The following is a 20,551-nucleotide window of genomic DNA, read 5'->3' on the forward strand; positions in this document are numbered from 1 at the left end:
AGACTGTGCAAATCAAAGCCTACAGCCTGCAGCCTCTGCTGTTCATCCAGCACTGTTGCTCCACTCCGAGCACCTCAGAGCTCAAGGAGAGCGTGCGTTTTATTTTAATTATTAAACTCATAGGAGCAAAACATGTGGAAATTAATTTAATATGCTATATTAATAAAATCCCCATCAGCATCCAGCATATATTCATTTTCTGCCCAAATGTTTTCTTCTTGTTGTGGATTTTTGTAACATGGATAACTAAGATCATATTAAATTGGTTTGTATGAACTATGTTTGTTCTCTGCTTCCAAACTCAGCATCTCTTCATCCATGCCTGTGATAAGAAGTTTCTTTTGAAGCTGTGAGATGCGGTCTTGGAAGTTGTGACTGGATTTGATTAAACATTTAAGCCTCTCAGTATAAAATAGATATTTTGATTGAGATGAGAAATCTGCTTCCTGGTATGTTTAACCACTAATATAATAGTTCGCATCCAATCATTTGATTAAACGGCCTTAGTTTTTGGGAATATATAAATATTAGGCTCTAATTTGTAAGTACCGATCTGTCGTTACTATGTTTTAATTTGACAAACAGGATCTTGTTGACGTCCGTTTTCCTGTTTGGTGTGATTGCATTTGCGGATCTTGACTTGGCCGGACCAGAGCGGAGCAAAAAATGTGAAAAAGTTTGGCTCCGTATTTTGACAGCGAACGACAGAGAAGACATATGTGGATGGTGACATGCGGGGGATAAGCGGTGGATATGGAGGCGTTCTCACTGACCAACATGACAGAAAAGTACTCCAGACAACGTACGTGAGCGGAGCGGACACGAAGGATGTGGAATCTGGGGGTCACTGTCATGATCTGCCGTGATAGCTGACCTTAATTGTTCACTTTATTCACCTGCCTAAGTCTGCCCAGTTCCTAATAATTCCTCATCTTCGCCACCCGTGTCTGTTCCTTTATATTTGGCTCAGTCCAGGTATTGGGGCGAGATCATTGTTTGATGAAAGTTTGTTAGTTTGTTTTGTTAGTCTTGAGTTATTCTGGGTTCATGTTCTCATCCCTGGAGGCCAGTGGGTTGAGAGGGTTTTAGTTTTTACTGAGCCTGACTGTCTGCATCTTACTGGCTCTCTTCCAAACAGCCTCATGACAAACCAGCTGCCAACCAAGAACATTAATAGTAAGAGATGATGCTGAAAATTTGACTAAATAAAACAAAAAAACCCTGAAAAAAACGAAATACTCAATACTGGCTTAAGCATGCTGTCTGAACTCTCAAAAGTATTACACAGATCACAAAATCACATCCAACCTTGAAGAACTTAATCATTCACATTGGAGGACTGAATGATGTTGCTAAGAGTAAGTCAGAATTATTAAAGGGAGACGTGATCAGTCTGCTTAACACTGTGGAATATACAAAATTTAAAGTTTTCATTTGTGGCCCCTTGCACCGCCTTCAGCAAGAGATGAATTCTTCAGCAGAGTTTCCTACCTGAATAAATGGATCAAACAAGCCTGCTTCACAAGTTCAGTTGGATTTATTGATAACTTTACTATCTTCTGGGAAAAGAGACACCTCTTCAAGAGAGATGGATTTCATCTGAATAAATCAGGAGCAAAACTTTTGGCTTCCAACATGTTCTACTACCTGTAGGAAGTACATGAGGTGAATGAAAACCCAATAGTCTCCTTGATGAAAAACATGACTCTGCTGAGGACTTAAAAAGGGGGGACTTGAAAGGTGAGAACTTGGAATGGGAACAAAAACAGAACAAACTTATAATAAAGACAGCCAAAATGGTCGATGAGGCAATGTGGAAATATTAGTAAAATCCATTATTACTGTGAAGTACAGTGACCATTCTTTGGACCCCAACAAAGCAGAAGGCAGTCCCAACAGAAGTATCTCTCCACAGCATCATCTCAGCATTGTATCCAGCCCAACACTAAACCTAAACATGGCCCCACAACAGGAAAACACATAATCTCCCCCCACCCCTACTCTGGCTAGTTTATTCCCTAAACAGTGGTGAGATTCCATTTGCTTTCATCCACTGGCCTTGTCTGTCCCCATCTGATCTGTTCGTCTGAACCATCCTTGGATTCTGCATCTGTGCGTGCCTGTTCTGGACCCGTCTGACTCTGAACCTGCCTTCACGCTCTATGGGTTCCTGGAACCTGGATCTGTCTGTTCCTGTGTGGATCGGAACCCCTGACCGGACTGCTGACTCCTGGATTCCAGAACTTCTCCAGTCTGAACTGAATCTCTGTCCTGGATCGGAGTCCTGCCTGTTCACTGGGGTTGCTGCATCGGGGATGCTCTGGACGACTCAAAGTTGCCTCTCATTGGCAGTGCATCTTCTTATGCTGCCTATGATTGAAAGGATGGACTGAACTGTTGAACCATAGTGTCAGTGATTGGGCGGTGCCCAACCTCCCCTCTGCTGTTGCTGCAGGTCCACAGATCCACAGCAGCTCTGCGGTTCTCTTCTGTCTGTTTATTTCTGTTTTAATAAATGTTTTGACTTTCCTCCTGACTGTCTCTCCTTGAATACTGGGGCGATCTGTCCCATTTTATGACTATATGATCTCTGTCAGGAAGATAATTTTTTATCAACGATTTCATTATTCAGCAAAATCTAGATTCTATGTTTTTAACTGAGACATGGCTAGATGAAAATAATGAGATGCTGATTATTTTGGAGACCACACCTCCAAATTACAATGTCCGTCATCAGAACAGACTATTTAAAAAAAGAAGGATTCATTACTCTGTTTAATGTTTCACTAAAGTGTAGAAAAGTGATGCACTCCAAATACACAAATACACTGCAAGTAATTGACCTTGGATACAAGATGGTTCCGCTGGATTAAAGTCAGGGGTATCAAAGTAATGAGACCTGGATTCAAATGCAAAATTCAGATTTTTAGAATAGTAAAGTTAGGCTTTTACAATTCTGGAGTACATAAATCACACTGCAGTAAGATATTTTTAATTTCTGTGAAGTTGATGAAAGAGCATAAGTGTGCATAATATCTTTGCAAGACATGTTAAGTTAATGAGAGCCAATTTGTGTTCTAAGAGCTTGATGTTTTTATTTTTACTGTTTTTTCCCCTTCTTTTCAGGAAGCGATCTAGTTGAGGCTGAAAAGACTGGGATTAAAATTGTTGAATCCCCTTATGTCATAGCCTTCAAAGATGCACCAAAGTATTTTAAGCCAGGAATGCCATTGGATCTTACAGTAAGGACTACCTTTCCAATTTTTTACAACATTGTTTAGCTTTGACTGATGAAAAGAAAAATATTTTCTTAAATTGTTTCAGATTCAAGTAAGCCAGCATGATGGGTCCCCTGCTCATAATGTTTTGGTCAAGCTGACATATTTGGACTCACCAATAATCATCTCCTCAGGCATTAGTAGAGCCAGCATTAACATGCCCGCAAGACAAATCTCTCAAACTATCATTGTGAGTATAATTGCACAATAATGCAATAAAATCTGATAAATATGGCTTTTTTGCTTCCCTACAATCACATAAACACATATATAAGCTTCCAAGAAGACTAATACCAATGCTTTTATCAAGGTATTAACCTGTGCTGGAATGAAATCCATTTCTGGAGTTTTTTTAGAAACATGCAATTATAAAAGTTATGGTTCAAGAACTATTAGATATTTGTTAACACATGTCAGATGGTGCTCTTTAATGCATGCTTTAAGGCTGCTGCTTCATTAAGACGAGTATATTCCTTCAGATTTACATTTTTCATTCAATACATACTCATAAGGTGATTGCAACAATAATTTGATTTAGTTTATATAGTGGCAATTCATTACACATGTCATTTTAAAGAATTGGTTAAAAGTTTTCCATCTAAGGAAATGCAGCTGATTTCATAGGGTCATTGACTTCACTCCTTCAGTGTGAGCACGCAACAACAGCAAAAATATGCTTCATTAAGTTGTTGACTCTTTAGCAATCCCTCACATGGAGTGTGCAGCAATTAAAAGAGAGGAAAAGCTCCCTTTTAAGAGGAAGAAACCCCCAGCTGAATCACAGCTGTGTGAGCGGCCTTCTGAGACTAACTGGGGGTTCAAAAAGACAGAAAGAGACATACAGGAGGAATATAGATGAGTTGATGCATAAATACTTTCTATGTTAGAGAAGGCATTGGTAAGCTTCATATGTAGCTCTGTTTAGGAAAAAACAGTTCAGCAAATGAGCTCTGAACATTTTTTCAATTCAAAAGGATGAAAAAGAGCACATACACATTTTCACAGTAAAAGGTTAGCCTACAGCTATGTTTAGGAGAGAAACAGGAATAAGCACTGAAAAACAGACCCAACTGTATAATTTATCATTTAAGTTGTTAATAGCAGCAGCCCAGCTGATGCTTCCTTCCCAGTCACATAAAAACAGAGCACCAGGCCAGATGAAGCTACTACTAAGAAATTTCAGAGAAAAACTTAAGTTAAAAGTTGAATTACTGTAACAATGCAAAATTGGAGAATAAAAGTAGAATGTATCAGATTAAGGAAAAGTAATCTTTATGTCCTACAACACTCTAGGTGTCACAATTTGTATGGATTGTGGACCCAAATGCAGAGACCAGGAGGCAGGTGTGAATCTTGTAGATTTAATGAAAAACAGAGGCAGACAACCAAAAATCCAAAATACCAAGAACCAAAAAGCCAGAAAGCGTCGGGGAAAACTCACATGGGAAGCCAGAGATGAGGGAACAACAACAAGGAACCAGCACTGAGTGATTGCAGAGTGGTGTATATAAGGGGGACAGAACAAAGGATGGACTAATGAGCTGAATAAGGAGCAGGTGTGGGTGGAACTATCTAGAAAGAAACCAAGGGGAAAGGAAACAAGCACAAGGGGGCAACAGAGAGTAACTAAAGACTACTTGAATATAATGGAAAATAAACCAAAGATCAACAAAATGGAATAAATAATAACTGAAAACTAAAAACTCAGAGTCTCAAAAGGGGAGAAGCATGATACTAGGCCTATAGCAGCTAAACTATAGAGATAGTTCAGCATAACCTGTGCCGCTCTAACTATACGCTTATTTAAGGAATAATGATTAAACTATATCTATGCAATTTTCTTTGTGTGTCTCTTACATATTAAGAGACACACAATATCTTACATATATTTTTTAACAGAGAAGATAGATTTATTTCTGGAAATATTAAATAGATTTTTCTCATTTATTTGTCCTTAATGGATAGCAGTAAACGTTGTGATTCAAAACACTGGGACAAAAATGGAAAAGCAGAACTGTGTGGTTATTTGTTTTTTTTTTATTTCTAGGCTGAAACAGCACAGCCCGACCTGGGTATAGATCAGCAAGCCAAGCAGCAGATCACTGTCCATCCATACATGAACGTCCATCAACGTCAGCAAAACTACCTGCACATCTCCACTGGAACCAACAAAGTTTCTGTTGGAGAGACACTCTCCCTGCGGTTTTTCATTTCTTTATCTGATCAGTCGCACAGAGAATTTGTCAAACACGTCACTTACCTGGTGAGATAAAGAAATTATCGCAAACAAAGAAGTTTCCTACATAATACCAAATTATAAAATCAATGCAAGAATCAACAATCACATCTACTATAATTAAACCCTGCAATATTTTTCCTCAAAACCCACAGGTGCTGAATAAAGGTAAAATCATAACAGCTGAGCGTCAAGTTGTGATGGGCCAGCTGATGACTAGTGTTTTCTTGGTGGTAACATCGGAGATGATGCCGTCGTTTCGAGTTGTAGCGTTCTACAGCATTCCCTGGGCAGGACGAGAGGAGCTGGTTTCTGATTCAGTCTGGATAGATGTGGTGGACCGCTGTGTTGGAGGGGTGAGTGTTTAGCTTGTTCTCAGATGTTGCGAGATTAAATATTAAAAACCTCATATTCTGGCAGAGAAGGTATGTTAAGAATCACATGTAAAGTAGTTGGGCTCTGTAAAGTTAATGTATATGTATTTTTCTATTATAAAACTACAAAGATTTTTGGAAATAATGACCCTTATTTGATAATAAAAAAAAAAGAATAAGAGGGTTAAGAGAGAGGGGGAAGAAATGCAGCATATGAGGGGATTTAAACCGGGGACCCCTTGCTTCAAGAGCAAAGGCCTTGGTAAATGGGTTGCACGCTCCCTTCCTTCACCACTGCTGCACCCTGCATGACAGTTTAACATGTCAATTTAATCAAGTGGGCATTGAACTGGATTAATGAATCATAAAGGATTTCTGCAGTCATTGCTCATATTAAAATGACAGATAATTCTTACAGAAAGATGTTGCTCATTTTTATCAAGTAACTGGAGTACTAACTCATCAAGAAGTTGTGAAAATTTGATTTTGGTACAGTTTTAGTCATAGTTTTTTTTTTTTTTTTTTGTAATTCTTTTATTTTTATTTTTATTTTGCAGCTGAAAGTTACGACAGACAGTAAACAGCAGCACTATGCACCTGGGAAAAACTTTCGCTTCCAGATCCGGGGTGACCCAGGTGCAAAAGTTAGCCTGGTGGCAGTGGACAATGCAGTGTACCTTCTCAATGGGGAGAGACTGACACAGAGAAAGGTATGTTTATTTTATTTTTATCTGAAGAAAAATAATAGAATAATAGAATAATAATAATAATGAAGAATAATACTTTATATGTATTGGGGAAATGATCTGGTTCAACTTGTAAGCAGGTTATAAAGAAAGATTCATGCATATAATGTCAGAACTAAGGACCCAAAATTTGAGGCAGACAAATAGGTGTGATTCAAAGGTGTTGATTAATAGATGTCAGGTCAGCAATTCAGCAGTAAGAGCAGGAAAGTCAAATTGGCTCCAGAAAGGGCCGTGTGGCTGCAGGGTTCCTTTCCAACCCAGCAATAGCACACCAGACTCCAGTCATCTCATCAAGTGTGTCCAATCTGAACATTATGACTTGATGAAATGACTGGAGTCTGGTGTTCTTTTGCTTAGTTGTAAAGAAAACCTGCAGCCACACGGCCCTTTCTGGAACCAGTTTGACACCCCTGAGCTAGAGTGTCTAAGGTCAGAATCTGTGGTTTTAGAGTTCAGTCTGGGCCCAGAAAAAGGAGTGGAATCCAGCCGGATGGCTACCATTAGCATTGTGGGGAAAACCGCCCAGAGAGTTCCGAAGCCTGTAGACTGCCGAGCTGCCTGATGAGCAGAAGCAAGCAGATGAAGGAAGGCAGAAGTTTCCAGAAGACAAAGCCAAAGCCGGTGTTAAAGAGCTTAAATAAGTCCAGGACAGAACATCAGAGATCCAAAGAGGTACTGAGGGGAAATCCAAGTCAGGAGGCAGATCCAGCAGGAGTCCAAAGACGGGTCAGCCAAGAAAATCTGAAACAGGGACAGACAGGCTCAAAGGTCCCAAGACAGAACTGGTCAGGATCAGGCAAAAGAACTCTCACTGAAGGCTCGAATAATCTGGCACTGATGACTGGGATCAAGCAGTTTAAATAGAGATTAGAGCAGGTGACACAGATGATCAGTAATGCAAAAACTGGGCGGAGCAAGACAGATGAATGGAATGAACTATTAAGCCAGTCATCAGTGCCAAGATGTTGTCCCTATTCTCAGATTTGGGACCTGGTTGAGCATGGAGACATCGGCTGCACCAGAGGGGGGGGTCAAGATGCAACAGGAGTGTTTACAGATGCCGGACTTCTTTATTCCTCCAGTGGTGGGGTCAAAACAAGAATCCGAAAAGGTATATGTACCCATCAGTAATTCTATTGAATTAGAATGAATATTTTACTAAAACTAAAGGAATCACATATTTGGGATCACTTTTCTTTTTAAGCAATTGTTTAACTATAAGAGTACACACTCTTGACATGGAGACTATTTTATTTTGCTCATCTTTTATCACTGTTACCTTTATCTGTTAAGAGAGGAACATCAGTGCTGTTAGAATGACTTAAGGTTGATGCATTGTGCTGTTTTCCCTAACAGCAGATAGGATGTTTACTATTTTCTTAATACTGAAAGTATAGCCCTTTACACACAAAAACAATAACATCATACTTTCTCAAAAAATATTCCATCTTCATGACTCAAATGTTTTATTTTTCAGAAATGCGATGTCCGGCCACTACCAGAAGAAGGCGCTCTGCTGAACTTATCCAGCGTAAAGCACGGCTTGGTGAGTAGTTTTTTTTTATACATCAAATAAAAAATAACACTTAAAGGCACACCACAGACTTTTTGACTCCAGTTAGTGGGATCTGAGTTTCTGACCCCTTCTGAGCTGAATCTAGATGCCTAGTGCGGTCCCCAATCAAAGACACAAGAGGCTGGCCAGCTGACTGTTTGTTGACTTTTGCAAAAATTCTACAGTGCTTGGGGCCACTAGAGGCGCTTAATATAAACGTTTCAGGTCTAGCACCCCTGGTGGCCACAAGTTACACGGTGTGCCTTTAAGTAATTCACTCAACTTTACATGTTATTGTACTGATTGTATCTGTAAAATGAGCTTTACATTGACATTGACTTAATTTTAACTTGAAATGTAGCAATAGAAATGGAAATTTAATTTATTAAAGCTGCATTTTTAATATTAATTTCAGTTGGAGTCCTTCAACTTTGTGGGTATATGATAAATAAGCTTGGTCAGCTTATTTTAAGCAAGTTGGAAATGTTTTATTAAGATAACAATAAAATATTCCTATGTTTTTTAAGAGAGATGTTGGTACAAAGGAGAAAACCTTATAACAAAGTAAAAAAAAAAAGAGTCTCAATATAAGGAGGAGAGCAACAGGCGCAGTCTTAAACAAGGTTATAATATTATGAACAGGTTTTGTGTCAATTTCATACGTTTTTCGTTATTATGCTGTAAGGACCTAAGACTGAGCCATTAGAGGACTCATAACATTTGAAATTCTCCCATGGCCAGTTACTCCCGAAAATATTAAGAATTACAAATTTAGTTACATTTCTTAAAAAATATAAAGAAAAACCTTTGCGAAATATGTAATGATATTTTTATTGCTTTCCCGCTACGTTTCCCGCTACGGCTCCTTGTCTCTATCATATTTGCCACTCTGATGATCCATCCTGTGCTGTTGGAGCCTCCTTGAGGAACAGCAAGCGAGCGGACGGTTCTATTTCAGCTCAAGCAGCGCATCAAAAATGACAGCCTTCCAGCACTGGAAATTTAAGCAGCATTTCATTTACATCTGTGAAAATGGCTCAAATTTAACAGTGCAGTTCAAAAGGTGTTTGCCGGCTATCAACCTGAACCTGCTTGTGTTAGTCCGCAAACTGCGTAAATGGTAGAGCCTGGGGTAGGAACAGAAAAGAGTATGGCCCGATGAGAGGAGTCTGAGAAAATCTTACATGCCTGGTGCTGGCATCTCTTCTTGTGGACATTCTGTGATTGCCTGTCAGCAGTTCCCTCTCAGCTTAGTGCTTTTTTAAGGTTCACATTCAGTTCTCAAAAATTAAATGTTGAACATGGGTCAATACTCATTAAAACCTTAAAGTAATCAAAAAGTAATCAAAAGTAATTAGTTACATTACTTTTTAAAAGTAATTGAAAAAGTTACACTACAATTACATTTTAAACAAGGTAACATGTAACTGTAACGGATTACATTTTTAAAGTAACTTACCCAACACTGCCCACAGACACTATAGATCCTCCAATGTACCCAACAATAGAAAGAAGATGCTTTTTCACGTAGACCTAACTTGTTTCAAGAAAAACTCAAAGGAAGTCTTTTAGGCTGAAAAGTTTAATATTTCTTCCTTTTGACCTAAGTTGTTCGACAAAATCTTTTTTTTTCTGGCATATTACTCTATGTTAACAAACAGCGGGCATGCAGCCCATATTCAATAGGAGTTATAGACGTCATTCTGTAAAACTATTTTCTGAAAGTGAAGGTTGAAAATGTATGTTTTTCTTTATGAGTGATTTTGTTTATTTTGCTTTTATTTGTCTCCCATGGGAGTATTGTGTTGTACAAAGGGCTGTACTTTAACACAGTGCATGTGTGTGCCACAGCAACTGTGTACTATAACACAGGTGGTAAAAAAAATTCTAATGGTGTAAAAGGTTAGAAGGAAAGATTAATTTAAAAAGTAGCTAACATCCAATTAATTTATAGCTACAAGGTGAAAGTATGGTTGAAGTGAACAAATACCAAACTAAAATGCAATCTTGCAAATGTGGCAGGATGTTTGAGGTGCTTTAAAGCAAGTTGCAGTACTGTTGAAATTAGATTTTCAAGGTTTGTGGGTGTGTGTCTGCAGCTTTTTGCAGTTTCGAATCACATAACATCTTCTTTGTTAAAAAGAAGCTCTCTCAAAGAGGTTTGAAAAAATATCCTAATATTCACACATCTCTTTTTGTTTTTAGAGGCACACTATAAGGAGAAGCTGCAGGGACGCTGCTGTAAAGACGGCCTTAGGGACATTCCAATGCCATACTCCTGCACCCGGCGCTCCCTCTACATCACCGAGGGCCCAGAGTGCATCCTGGCTTTCCGCTACTGCTGCGCTACTTACAGGGACCAGGTTTTCAACACAGAGATTCCTACTACACCTCCACCCATGACCACTCCTCCCCCAACAACCACCTCTTCACCAAGTTACCGTTTACATCATTTCCATAAGTTGCCAAGGATACCTCTTGGAGGTAGAGGTAAATACTCAGAATGTAGTGAATTTCTGCGAAGATGTGACTTTAAACATATCTACATTAAGTAGTTTAATGACTTTAAGATAACAAAACACGTCTAAATATATTTCTAAAGTTGTTTTCTAAAAAAAAAAAAAAAACTTTAGACATCATCTCTTAGCATGCACATAATATATATGTACTGGTATTAGTTTTTTTGTAATTTATCAATATTCATTTAAACAGGATGGAATCTTCGACCGGCAACACATAGAGAAATTGGTTTTGAATACAGTGTAGCAGCAAAGGCGCTGGAAAGATCACGTATGGAGGGTTCCCCTCCTATCGCAAGGTTTAATAAAGCTGAGGAGTATGTGGAGGAAGAAGAGTTTGAATATTTGGATGAAACACAGGTCTATCTTCGATCCAAGTTCTATGAGTCCTGGTTGTGGATGGATGTGAACTTACCAAGCGAGACAGACAAAGATGGGTGAGTGAACTATGAAAGCTTTGGCTACATCCTAAAAATAAGCCTCTAATGAATGTGTCATCTCATCTTACCCAATTAATGTCACCTTCTTTGGTTGTTCAATTTACCCCTTTGATATGTTCGATTGTTTCTTACATATTATTTTATTATCGTCTTATTATATATCGTTCTTATTATCGTCTTATTATATATCGTTCTTAGTCATCCAGGTCATAGTCATTCCGAAGAAATTAAGAACAATCCACTGGACTTGGTTTCCAAGTTTGAAGACATTTCGCTTCCCATCCAGGAAGGTTTTTCAATTCAAAATTTCAGGAACAGCGTTGAGTTCGAGGTTTTATACAGTAGCCCAACAAAGGCTTGTTTTTCTTTTGAAACAATGCAAATTGGAACAGACGAACGGGGGTCGTTTGGCCTTTTTTGTTAGACTGCAATACCCCATACCCATCTAAGTGTCTGAAAGGTAGGTTGTTAAAGGGGATTGTCGGACTGGTTGAATAGACGAGGTCCTCTACTCTCCTGTACAGGGGGTGGGGCTGCGAGGATTTTTGGAAGCTGGAACCTGAGTCTGTTAAAGGTTGGTTTTTCTTTCTTAACATAGATGGCTTCTTTCACGCCCCTCTCAAACCACCTATTTTCTTTATCCAAAATGTGAACATTCTGGTCCTCAAAAGAATGTCCTTTGTCCATAAAGTGTAGCTGTACTGCAGAGTCTTGTCCCAAGGAGGTCGCTCTTCTGTGTTGGGCCATGCGTCTGTAGAGAGGTTGTTTGGTTTCTCCAATATAAAGATTAGAGCATTCCTCACTGCACTAAACTGCATACACCACTCCGCTCATATTTGGTTTGAGGGTTTTATCTTTTGGATGCACTAGCCTCTGTCGAAGGGTCTTGTTAGGTTTAAAATGTACTGGTATTTTGTGTTTGGAGAAAATTCTCTTGAGTTGTTTAGGGACTCCAGCAACATATGGGATGGAGATGTTTTTGCGTTTGATCTTCTCACCATTATGTTCTGCTGTGTGTCTTTTGGATTTCCATGCTGATTTGACAAATGCCCAGTTTGGGTATCTACAGCTTTGAAAAGCATCTTTGATGTGTTTCTGTAATGTAAATTAAGGTCATTTTCATTGATGGTCCTTTTGAGAGTTGTGAAAGACAGCTCAATAACTAAATGTTAAAATAACATAATTTTACAAATATACAATAAAATTATAATAATAGTATTGAAACCACTCATGGGCTGTAACAGATGTAAGAATTATGCAAGATCATGCAGTTTTTTATGCTGAAGTATATATAACTGCGTCATCTGCATAAATGTACATATGGGTGATTTTGTATAGTGCAGGAAGATTGCTCATTTTAAGTAAAGAGAGTATCGCTTCTAGTTCGGAACCTTTTGGGACTCCCACAAATCACATCTGATGCCAATTTGACACCCTGGAGCCAGACACATTGTAATCTATTGGTAAGACAACATTTAAACTAGCTTGTGGCTTTTTCTAAAAATCAAAGGAATTATTTTGGTAAAAATGTGTTTTGGCTCCGAAGAGGGCTCTTTGACATGCTTTTTTGCTCCCAAGAGGGCTCTTTAACATATTCTGATTCCAGAGAAGACTCTTTGACACAAGTTTTGGCTCCTTAACATCCATTTAAGCTCACAAGAGTGCACTTTATCATGTACTCTAGCTTTCAAGAGGGCACTTTAACACACATTTTAGCTCCCAAGTGGGTACTTTTAAATGTGTCTTGGCTCCAGAGGGGGCACACCTACCATCCATCCATTTTTTGTCACGATTCATCAGTGCTGGGGTCACGAGGGGTACTGGTGCCTATCTTCAGCTCCCTACAGGCAAGAGGTCGGGTACATAGTATGCCAGTCTATTGCAGGGCAACACAGAGACAAACACAAATTAGAGAAGCAAATTAGTGAAGCCAATTACCCTAAGATGTCATTATTTTTGGACTGTGGGAGGAAGCCGGAGTACCCATAGATAACCCACGCATGCACAGGGAGAACATGCAAACTCCATGCAGAAAGACCCCGGGCTGGGAATTGAACGCGGAACCTTCTTGCTGCAAGGCAGCATTGCTACCCACTGCTGCACCGAGCAGCTCAAGAGGGGGCACACATTTTTTTGAAAATTGGACCACAAGGGAGGCAACCGCTTTTCCTTTAGCTTTGTACTTATTATTTATGTTATTTATTGTTACTAGTCAGACTTAGTCAGACTAATAGATAACATGTATATAAAGTACATCAGAAAAACTATCAAACATGAATCAATTTAAATCTACATTTAATCAGTATTTATAACAAAAAATGATTCCATAAACATAAAGTATGTAGACAAAAACCTATGAATGGGTTTATCCTTATTTAGCAGACCACACACATATGCAAAAATAAGATTAACGTTTAAACAAGGATAAAAGAAAATTAAGTCCCAGTCTATTATAACCCTGTTTTATCCATCCAATGAGTCACCTAATAGTCTTTAGTTCAACGTTTTAAACCTGATCACAGTAAATTAGATCTTAAAAAACTGTTGATACTATTGATACTTTTAGAAACATCTTAAAGAAAAAGCAGCAGATTCAATCATATAACTGGTTTTGTGTCTTTCTTACTGCTTGATATTTCCAATTCTCTACTCCTTCACAGTTTATGCTACAATGTATTGTACAGTGGCACTATTGCTCCAAGTACAGTCTATTGATAGGGGTTTTCATGCAAATATCCTTGTTTTGTGTCAGCAGGATATAATGAAAGTGTAAATTTATTATACAGGTTGGCACTGAAAAATATGATAAATCCTTTACCGGACAGCATCACAGAGTGGGGAGTTTTGGCCATTAGTGCATCACCTGAAACAGGTATGGCTGCAGGAATGTGAGGCACAAAATACTCTCTATACTTTTCACTTTATTCTTCAGTGTTAAATGATATTTGGATTTTCTAAATCATCAATCGCCCTTTTTGCCCTGCTGTATCTTAAATACATTTATAGGGTTTTAAAGCACAGTACGTATTTGCACATTATCGTAAAAATATATGTTTGTGTAATGGTAGACCAATTTGTTAATGCTTCACAAAAGAGACTGGTTGTATCAATCAAGAAGCCATAAGTAATGGAAATATGATCACCATCTGACTGCAGGTTTCTGTGTTGCGGAGCCGTACAATTTCAAAACTTGGAAGCATTTCTTTGTCGACCTTAAGCTCCCATACTCTGTGGCAAGGAACGAACAAGTGGAGATTAAAGCTGTTGTCCACAACTATGGCAACGATGAGATGCATGTAAGAGACAATCCATGCAATCTTTTTTAATCATTTCTTCTTCTTGTTGCTCATCTTCCTGTGACCTCTCCCTGCTCAGGTGAGGGTGGTGCTGATGAAGACAGAGGGCATGTGCAGCGTTGCTTTCAAGGAAAGACACACGCAGGAAGTGACTCTGCCAGCGGGCTCTTCTGTGGTGGTGCCTTACACCATTGTACCACTGGTGGTGGGCAAACTTCCATTGGAGGTAATGGTGGTTGGCAGAGACTTGACAGGCGGCGACCGCATACAGAAGTTTCTGCGAGTTGTGGTAAGTCACTCAGCTTTGAATCAAATTTGCATTAACTTGACTAAAATAGAATTATTGCATCACTCTGAATTAATAGTAAATAAACAAACTTGAATAAATACAGTTATTTCTCATATCTTGATATTAAAAAAAAATTCCAAATGTTTTTAGTTTATTAACTTCTCATGACCCAAACAGCTGGATGGAGTACAGAAGACTGAAGTTTGGAGTACAGTGTTGAATCCATCTGCTCAAGGAGGCATGTAGTCTTATTCTAAAATGCTACATCTATAGGAGTTTAATGACAGGATTCCCTTTTTTATCACTTAGTTTTCACAAATTTTACAACTCTTTTCATTTCTGCTCAAACTTGTCAGCTTGTGATCTTATTTTCTTTACAGTGTGTAAATAGAGAGATATGCAGTACAAAAATAGGGCTAGAGAAAATTCTTGCTAAATTACTTTTTCAAACATCAATGTACGGTATATTTGGTTCCATGCACTGCAGGAACTCAGACGGTTCGTATCGGTAAAGTGGAACTGGAGTCAGTGGTGCCAAACTCTGTGCCTGAGACCTTCATTAATGTCAGAGGTCAGTTTACCAAACCAGACAAATGAGTCTGTGATTTTAAACTGATAAAACTGAGAAACAACCATTAAATGTTCCTTTAATGTCTCCATCCAGGTAATGTTTTGGCAGACAGCATTGAAAACTCCATCAGCGAGGATTCCCTGGCATCTCTCATCCAGATGCCCGGTGGATGTGTGGAGCAGAACTTGGCTTCAATCACTCTACCACTTATTGCCACTCTCTATCTGGATCGAACCGAAAACTGGGACAGTGTAGGAGTGGATCGCAAGGCGGAGGCTCTCCGATACATCAGGAGAGGTTAGACAGCGATGAGGGGATATTAAGCGTTTTGTTGATATACAGTAAAAATCTGATGGAGGCTTTGATGATTTTTTATTCCACAAGATTCAATGAGCATCAAATTCAAAGATAAGACACATTTAGGATCTATCTGAATTCGATCACTTCCTGATGGATTTGTAATAGATGGTTATAGTTGCTTATTTTTTGACACCTAAAGGTTTAATGTTTCACTATGTTCCATCTATCCAATATTTAATTTTGCTGTCAATTTTTTTTAAGGATATGAGAACCAGTTAGCCTACAGAAGGAGTGATGGGTCATACCCCCCCTACAGGCGTGAAGGAGCAAGTACTTGGTAATTCTATAATATATTTATGCATCTGACAGCAAAAGTCGCCAGAGACCACAGGACATAATGTTATTGCTCATTTTTGTTTTTGATGGTTTTCTATTTCAAGATAAAACAGATCAAAAAAGCATTTGAAATATATTTTCCTGCTGTAGCTGGATCTAAATTAAGACTCAAAACATGCAGGAGGAGTTATAGAGTTTACAAATTTATCTAGTCCCTTACACTCCCACTTCACTTGAAAGGATTTCTAAATGTGTGCAGGCCCAAATGTTTGCTCATTTCAGGTTCATTTTGCAGGATTACAGCGTATGTTGTCAAGGTTTTCTCGATGGCTCACTCGATCATCAGTATCTCAGAGCAGCAAGTGTGTGACCCTTTGCTCTACCTGGTGAAAAACAAAATCAGACGTTCGAAAGGAGTGTACAGGGAGGACAACCCAGTTTATTCAACCACCATGACTGTGAGTCCTTTCAAGAAAACACATAGTTTGTCTTTTTTTTTAACTTGCAAGTTTCTTTGTTACTTTCTGCTTTAATAAAGTAACAAACCTCTGGATTAACCATACTTTTTAAATATTTCAATGGTTTATAGCTCTGGGACATGGGATTATTTTGTATTACTTTGAGATTATCAATAAAAACTTCTCAAATTCCTCACTTGTCACAAAACTCAACCGCTATGTTTGATCATTCTGAATGAATCTGAAACATAAAGAAACCATGTTTTTATACCTTTTCGGCCTAATATAAGTTTTGGAAAATTGTAACACAAAGACATAAAAAGCAGAGAAAGAGAAAACAGGCTAACATCAAATAAAAAAATAAGTTGATCTTTCTCTACATCTCAAAGTCTTCAGGTTTTGAATTTTATATTAAAGCCCCACTTTTCTGTCTGTTTTGCAGGGTGGTCTGCGAGGCGATGACCCAGAAATAACATTGACAGCCTTTGTCCATATTGCGGTTTCTGAATCCATGAAGGCAGGGGTCCGTTGTGGCAGTCCAGATGTGGAGGTAATCTAAACATACAAACATGAATAAGCATTGTCTTGTTAATAGCTTGTATTTTGATTATTACTTGTAGGATTTTTCGAGGGCTCCTAATTTTTTTTAGGTTATTTTAAATAATGATTTCTGTAATAATAGTAATAATTCTTATTATTATTAAGATATTTTTTTATATTAAATAGCTAGACTGATAAGTGTAATTTGGGTGTAATACTTTGTAGAGAAAATAACACCCTCTGGGAACATAGTTAAATGAACACCAGTGGCTCAGCTACACACTGTATATTTTCATATTTTGTTATATCTGCGAAAAAAAATGTCAAACCCTAGGTAGAATGATGTTTAGCTTGATCTCAACAGATTTCATGTTGGCTTTTGCCTTCATGTCTCAATAAATATATATTCTCCTAATTTAACTTCTGATCAAATTTATCAGAAGTAATTTTGGTTACTGAAGGAAATTCTCTGTGATGTCATCTTCTTGTCTGCTGTAGGAAGCTATTACATGGACTAATCAGTTCCTGAGCAAAGCCCTACTGACCAGTGGAAGGAGACCCTACACAGTGGCCATCACCTCCTACGCTCTGGCTCTACAAGGAACATATGACGTTCATGTCGCTTTACTTGAAGCAGCATCTCGAGGTTTTATATTAGTTCTGCTTTATATGAGAAAGGCACTAGTTTTGACATTGCTTCAGTGACAAATGAGAAGGCTTTAATTAGCCTGACCTTCATGCGCAAAAAGCACAGACACATCAGCCTTTATTTATTTAAGCTCACGTTGTCCTCTTTTCCACTATCTTACTTGATAGATTATTTTTCTTCACAAGTCAAAAGAAATTAAAATTCTTTAGGAAAAAAGTAAGTGAAGGTGATATATCAGCTGTTCATTTTTTGTTTTCTTCCCTATGGTACGTACAATATGTCTATGAATAGGCCTTATTGCTCGCTCGCAACTTTTCATGGAGGCAAAGCGTAAATCACTACTGGTGTGCTATACTCATAATGCCTGTCTATCCTCTGCTAAACTCATATAGATAGAAGCCACTGGCCTGACAAGGAAAACCACTTGTTCACACTGGAAGCCACTGGCTATGCTTTGCTCGCACTGGTAAAGATGGGACGCATAGAGGAAGCTGCACTGCCCTTCAAATGGCTCAACAGTCAAAGGAGAAGAGCAGGAGGCTTCGGTTCAACTCAGGTACCAGCTTAGAGTGGTCTATTGTTCCTTTATTGAAGCATACTGAATTAATTGCCTTTATTGTTTTGTAATTATGTACAACACCATACATGGGGTGAAAGATTCCTGAAGCTGCAGCCTTTGAAGGCACTGTCCTTGGGTTAGAAGCTAGTTAATTGCTCACACAAGAAGATGAGGATAAATAAATTAAATCGCACTCCCTGCCTTTGACAAGGCACTTATACCAAAGCTTTTTGCATAGAGCATATGAGAGCACATAGATGCCAGTGAAGTGGAGTGCTCCAACCTCTCCTGATCTCGTCTGACCTGCTTCACCTTATTTGAAAGCAGCTGAGGATCCTTCGGAAACTTAAATAAGCCTACAGCAGCCTTATGGGGGTTGAAGCAAAGGGCTGGGACCCAATGTGAAGGTATAGCTTTACTTAATGCATGATATCTTCTGCAGCTGTCCATAAAAAAAAAAACACTGTTCAAACTCTCAGTCATTCTGCCGTATGTGTCGTATATTTTCATCCTCTGTCAATGAGTGGCACTAGAGTCCTCTGAATTGCAGTATTTATTTTGATAAAAAAAAAAAAAAAAGTTTTGGTAAAAAAATTTTCTTTGCTAGAAACTCTCAATGGCAAAGTTCTAATCATCCAGATTTCCACAAGTCATTTTCGCCTTGTGGATCATATAATTTTCTCCTTGTTTCCATTTTATCTGCTGGACCTGGATCCACAAACTAGTCTGTGACCCTCAGAAAGTAATCTCCTCCAGAATGTGATTGTGATTCATTAGTGTCTGAGTGCTGATAGTTTGGCATATTCCATCACACATGGCGGGCAGCCTCAATGTAGCCTGAACGGCTGCTGACACCTTCCATATTTTACAATAGAGAAGGAATCTGCCATGTCCGTTAAGCAGAGATCCGACAATCAATTCAATCATCTACACAGTTTGAAGTCCTTAATTGACAGTTAAGACAGGAACATTATCTTCCACTTCCCCCAGGAATCCATAACATGCCCGGCAGCATGTGTCCCCTCTGTGCAAGAGGGACCTCTTCCACCCATAGTCGCCATGGAGCAAAAATTGATCAATAGCATAGAGAGACCAGCTGATCAGATCAGTCATTTCTAGTTTTTTGAGAATATTGATCTATGAAGTTATGCCCATAGGTTTTAGTATATCTACAATATTTTAATGAAATTAATTATATTTTAATCGGCATGTTTATTCTGACTGGAAATAACATCAATGGTTTGGAGTGTAATGTGTAATCTTGGATCTTGTGAAGAATCTGTAGAGGTTGCTACAGATTAGGGTAATGGCAAGGAGGCCTTCCAACTAAAAAGACTTGTAAATTACCAACCAAAATAAATAATAAAAATAGCAGAGGAAAAATGCTAAAATCTGGTCAGCATTGAAAATGTTGAGAAAGGTTCAAATAAATGCTATGACGAATATAATAAGAATGAGGAAGTGCTATTTTTTATGACATCTAAAGGAAAGTCCATTTTCCTGCTTCCTTTTTTAGGGTTTGCCAGATAATCATGATCACTTACTCACAGATGAGCAGAGTTTTTATGCCAGATATCCTTCCAATACGAAACCAAAAATTACCTGGGTCCCCTTTATCAAGGACATAGACACGTACCACCAAACCACAGAAAAATCCATGATATATGACATCGTCCTTAATGCTGTATTTTAATTTTGTTAAAGTTGTATTATGTTTCCTTATAATAACAAAATGTATGCAGATGTGGACAGATTTTTTTCTTTACTTTCAATGGCATATTCTCTTGCAGTCCACCATGGTGGTGCTCCAGGCTCTGTCAGAATACATGATCAATCAGCCTCCTCCTGCTGACCTCAGTCTGAATGTGGACATCAGGTTGACGGGACGCAAGGAGATCCGTTACCACTTTAACCCTAATACGGCCTATGCTGCTCGCTCCTCTAAAGTAAGTCATGTAATTGCATGATTAAAACAAACAATACAATTGGTGGTTTTCAGAGGACAAATTGAATTTATTTTCTACCACATCTCTTTGTTGCACTTTCTGTGTAGTTGCCTGCTGGTATGGACTTGGAAGTGGTGGCTCAAGGGAATGGGCAAGGAATACTGGAGGTATGAATATTCAGGAAGTGAGCCTCTCATTGTATGGTGCATCTCACTGATCAAGAACCCTAAACGTAAATTTAAGGTCATAGTTTATAGAGAAAACCCAAAATGTTAAACAGATTCATTACATTGATTGATTCATTGACTTTATTGATCTTGCAGTGGAGAAATTCACTTTGTAACATTGGCTCAATAGACAGAAGGTCCCTAAAGGAGGAAAAGGTTCTTGTGGGGTATATACAGTGCATACAGTGCATCCACACACACATATATATATATTAAAAGAAATAATAAT

General features: G+C 38.5%; 1 protein-coding gene across 1 annotated transcript in view; it reads left to right on the forward strand.

The window, feature by feature from the left end:
- LOC107101819 (complement C3-like) overlaps positions 1 to 20,551 on the forward strand; it is a 42,204-nt gene that overhangs the window by 11,982 nt on the left and 9,671 nt on the right. Inside the window, exons 13-34 of the mRNA XM_015400878.1 lie at positions 3,127 to 3,242; positions 3,325 to 3,468; positions 5,326 to 5,541; positions 5,670 to 5,870; positions 6,446 to 6,598; positions 7,619 to 7,748; positions 8,115 to 8,183; positions 10,398 to 10,682; positions 10,905 to 11,148; positions 13,938 to 14,023; positions 14,308 to 14,447; positions 14,527 to 14,736; positions 14,914 to 14,974; positions 15,224 to 15,307; positions 15,401 to 15,604; positions 15,869 to 15,944; positions 16,239 to 16,401; positions 16,844 to 16,951; positions 17,440 to 17,587; positions 17,983 to 18,146; positions 19,940 to 20,095; positions 20,203 to 20,262. Of these exons, the coding sequence (XP_015256364.1) occupies positions 3,127 to 3,242; positions 3,325 to 3,468; positions 5,326 to 5,541; positions 5,670 to 5,870; positions 6,446 to 6,598; positions 7,619 to 7,748; positions 8,115 to 8,183; positions 10,398 to 10,682; positions 10,905 to 11,148; positions 13,938 to 14,023; positions 14,308 to 14,447; positions 14,527 to 14,736; positions 14,914 to 14,974; positions 15,224 to 15,307; positions 15,401 to 15,604; positions 15,869 to 15,944; positions 16,239 to 16,401; positions 16,844 to 16,951; positions 17,440 to 17,587; positions 17,983 to 18,146; positions 19,940 to 20,095; positions 20,203 to 20,262 (3,218 nt within the window). The remainder of the gene's footprint in view (positions 1 to 3,126; positions 3,243 to 3,324; positions 3,469 to 5,325; positions 5,542 to 5,669; positions 5,871 to 6,445; positions 6,599 to 7,618; positions 7,749 to 8,114; positions 8,184 to 10,397; positions 10,683 to 10,904; positions 11,149 to 13,937; positions 14,024 to 14,307; positions 14,448 to 14,526; positions 14,737 to 14,913; positions 14,975 to 15,223; positions 15,308 to 15,400; positions 15,605 to 15,868; positions 15,945 to 16,238; positions 16,402 to 16,843; positions 16,952 to 17,439; positions 17,588 to 17,982; positions 18,147 to 19,939; positions 20,096 to 20,202; positions 20,263 to 20,551) is intronic.

This window comes from Cyprinodon variegatus, unplaced genomic scaffold (assembly GCF_000732505.1).
Source record: "Cyprinodon variegatus isolate N-32 unplaced genomic scaffold, C_variegatus-1.0 Scaffold1158, whole genome shotgun sequence".
Classification (NCBI taxonomy): domain Eukaryota; kingdom Metazoa; phylum Chordata; class Actinopteri; order Cyprinodontiformes; family Cyprinodontidae; genus Cyprinodon; species Cyprinodon variegatus.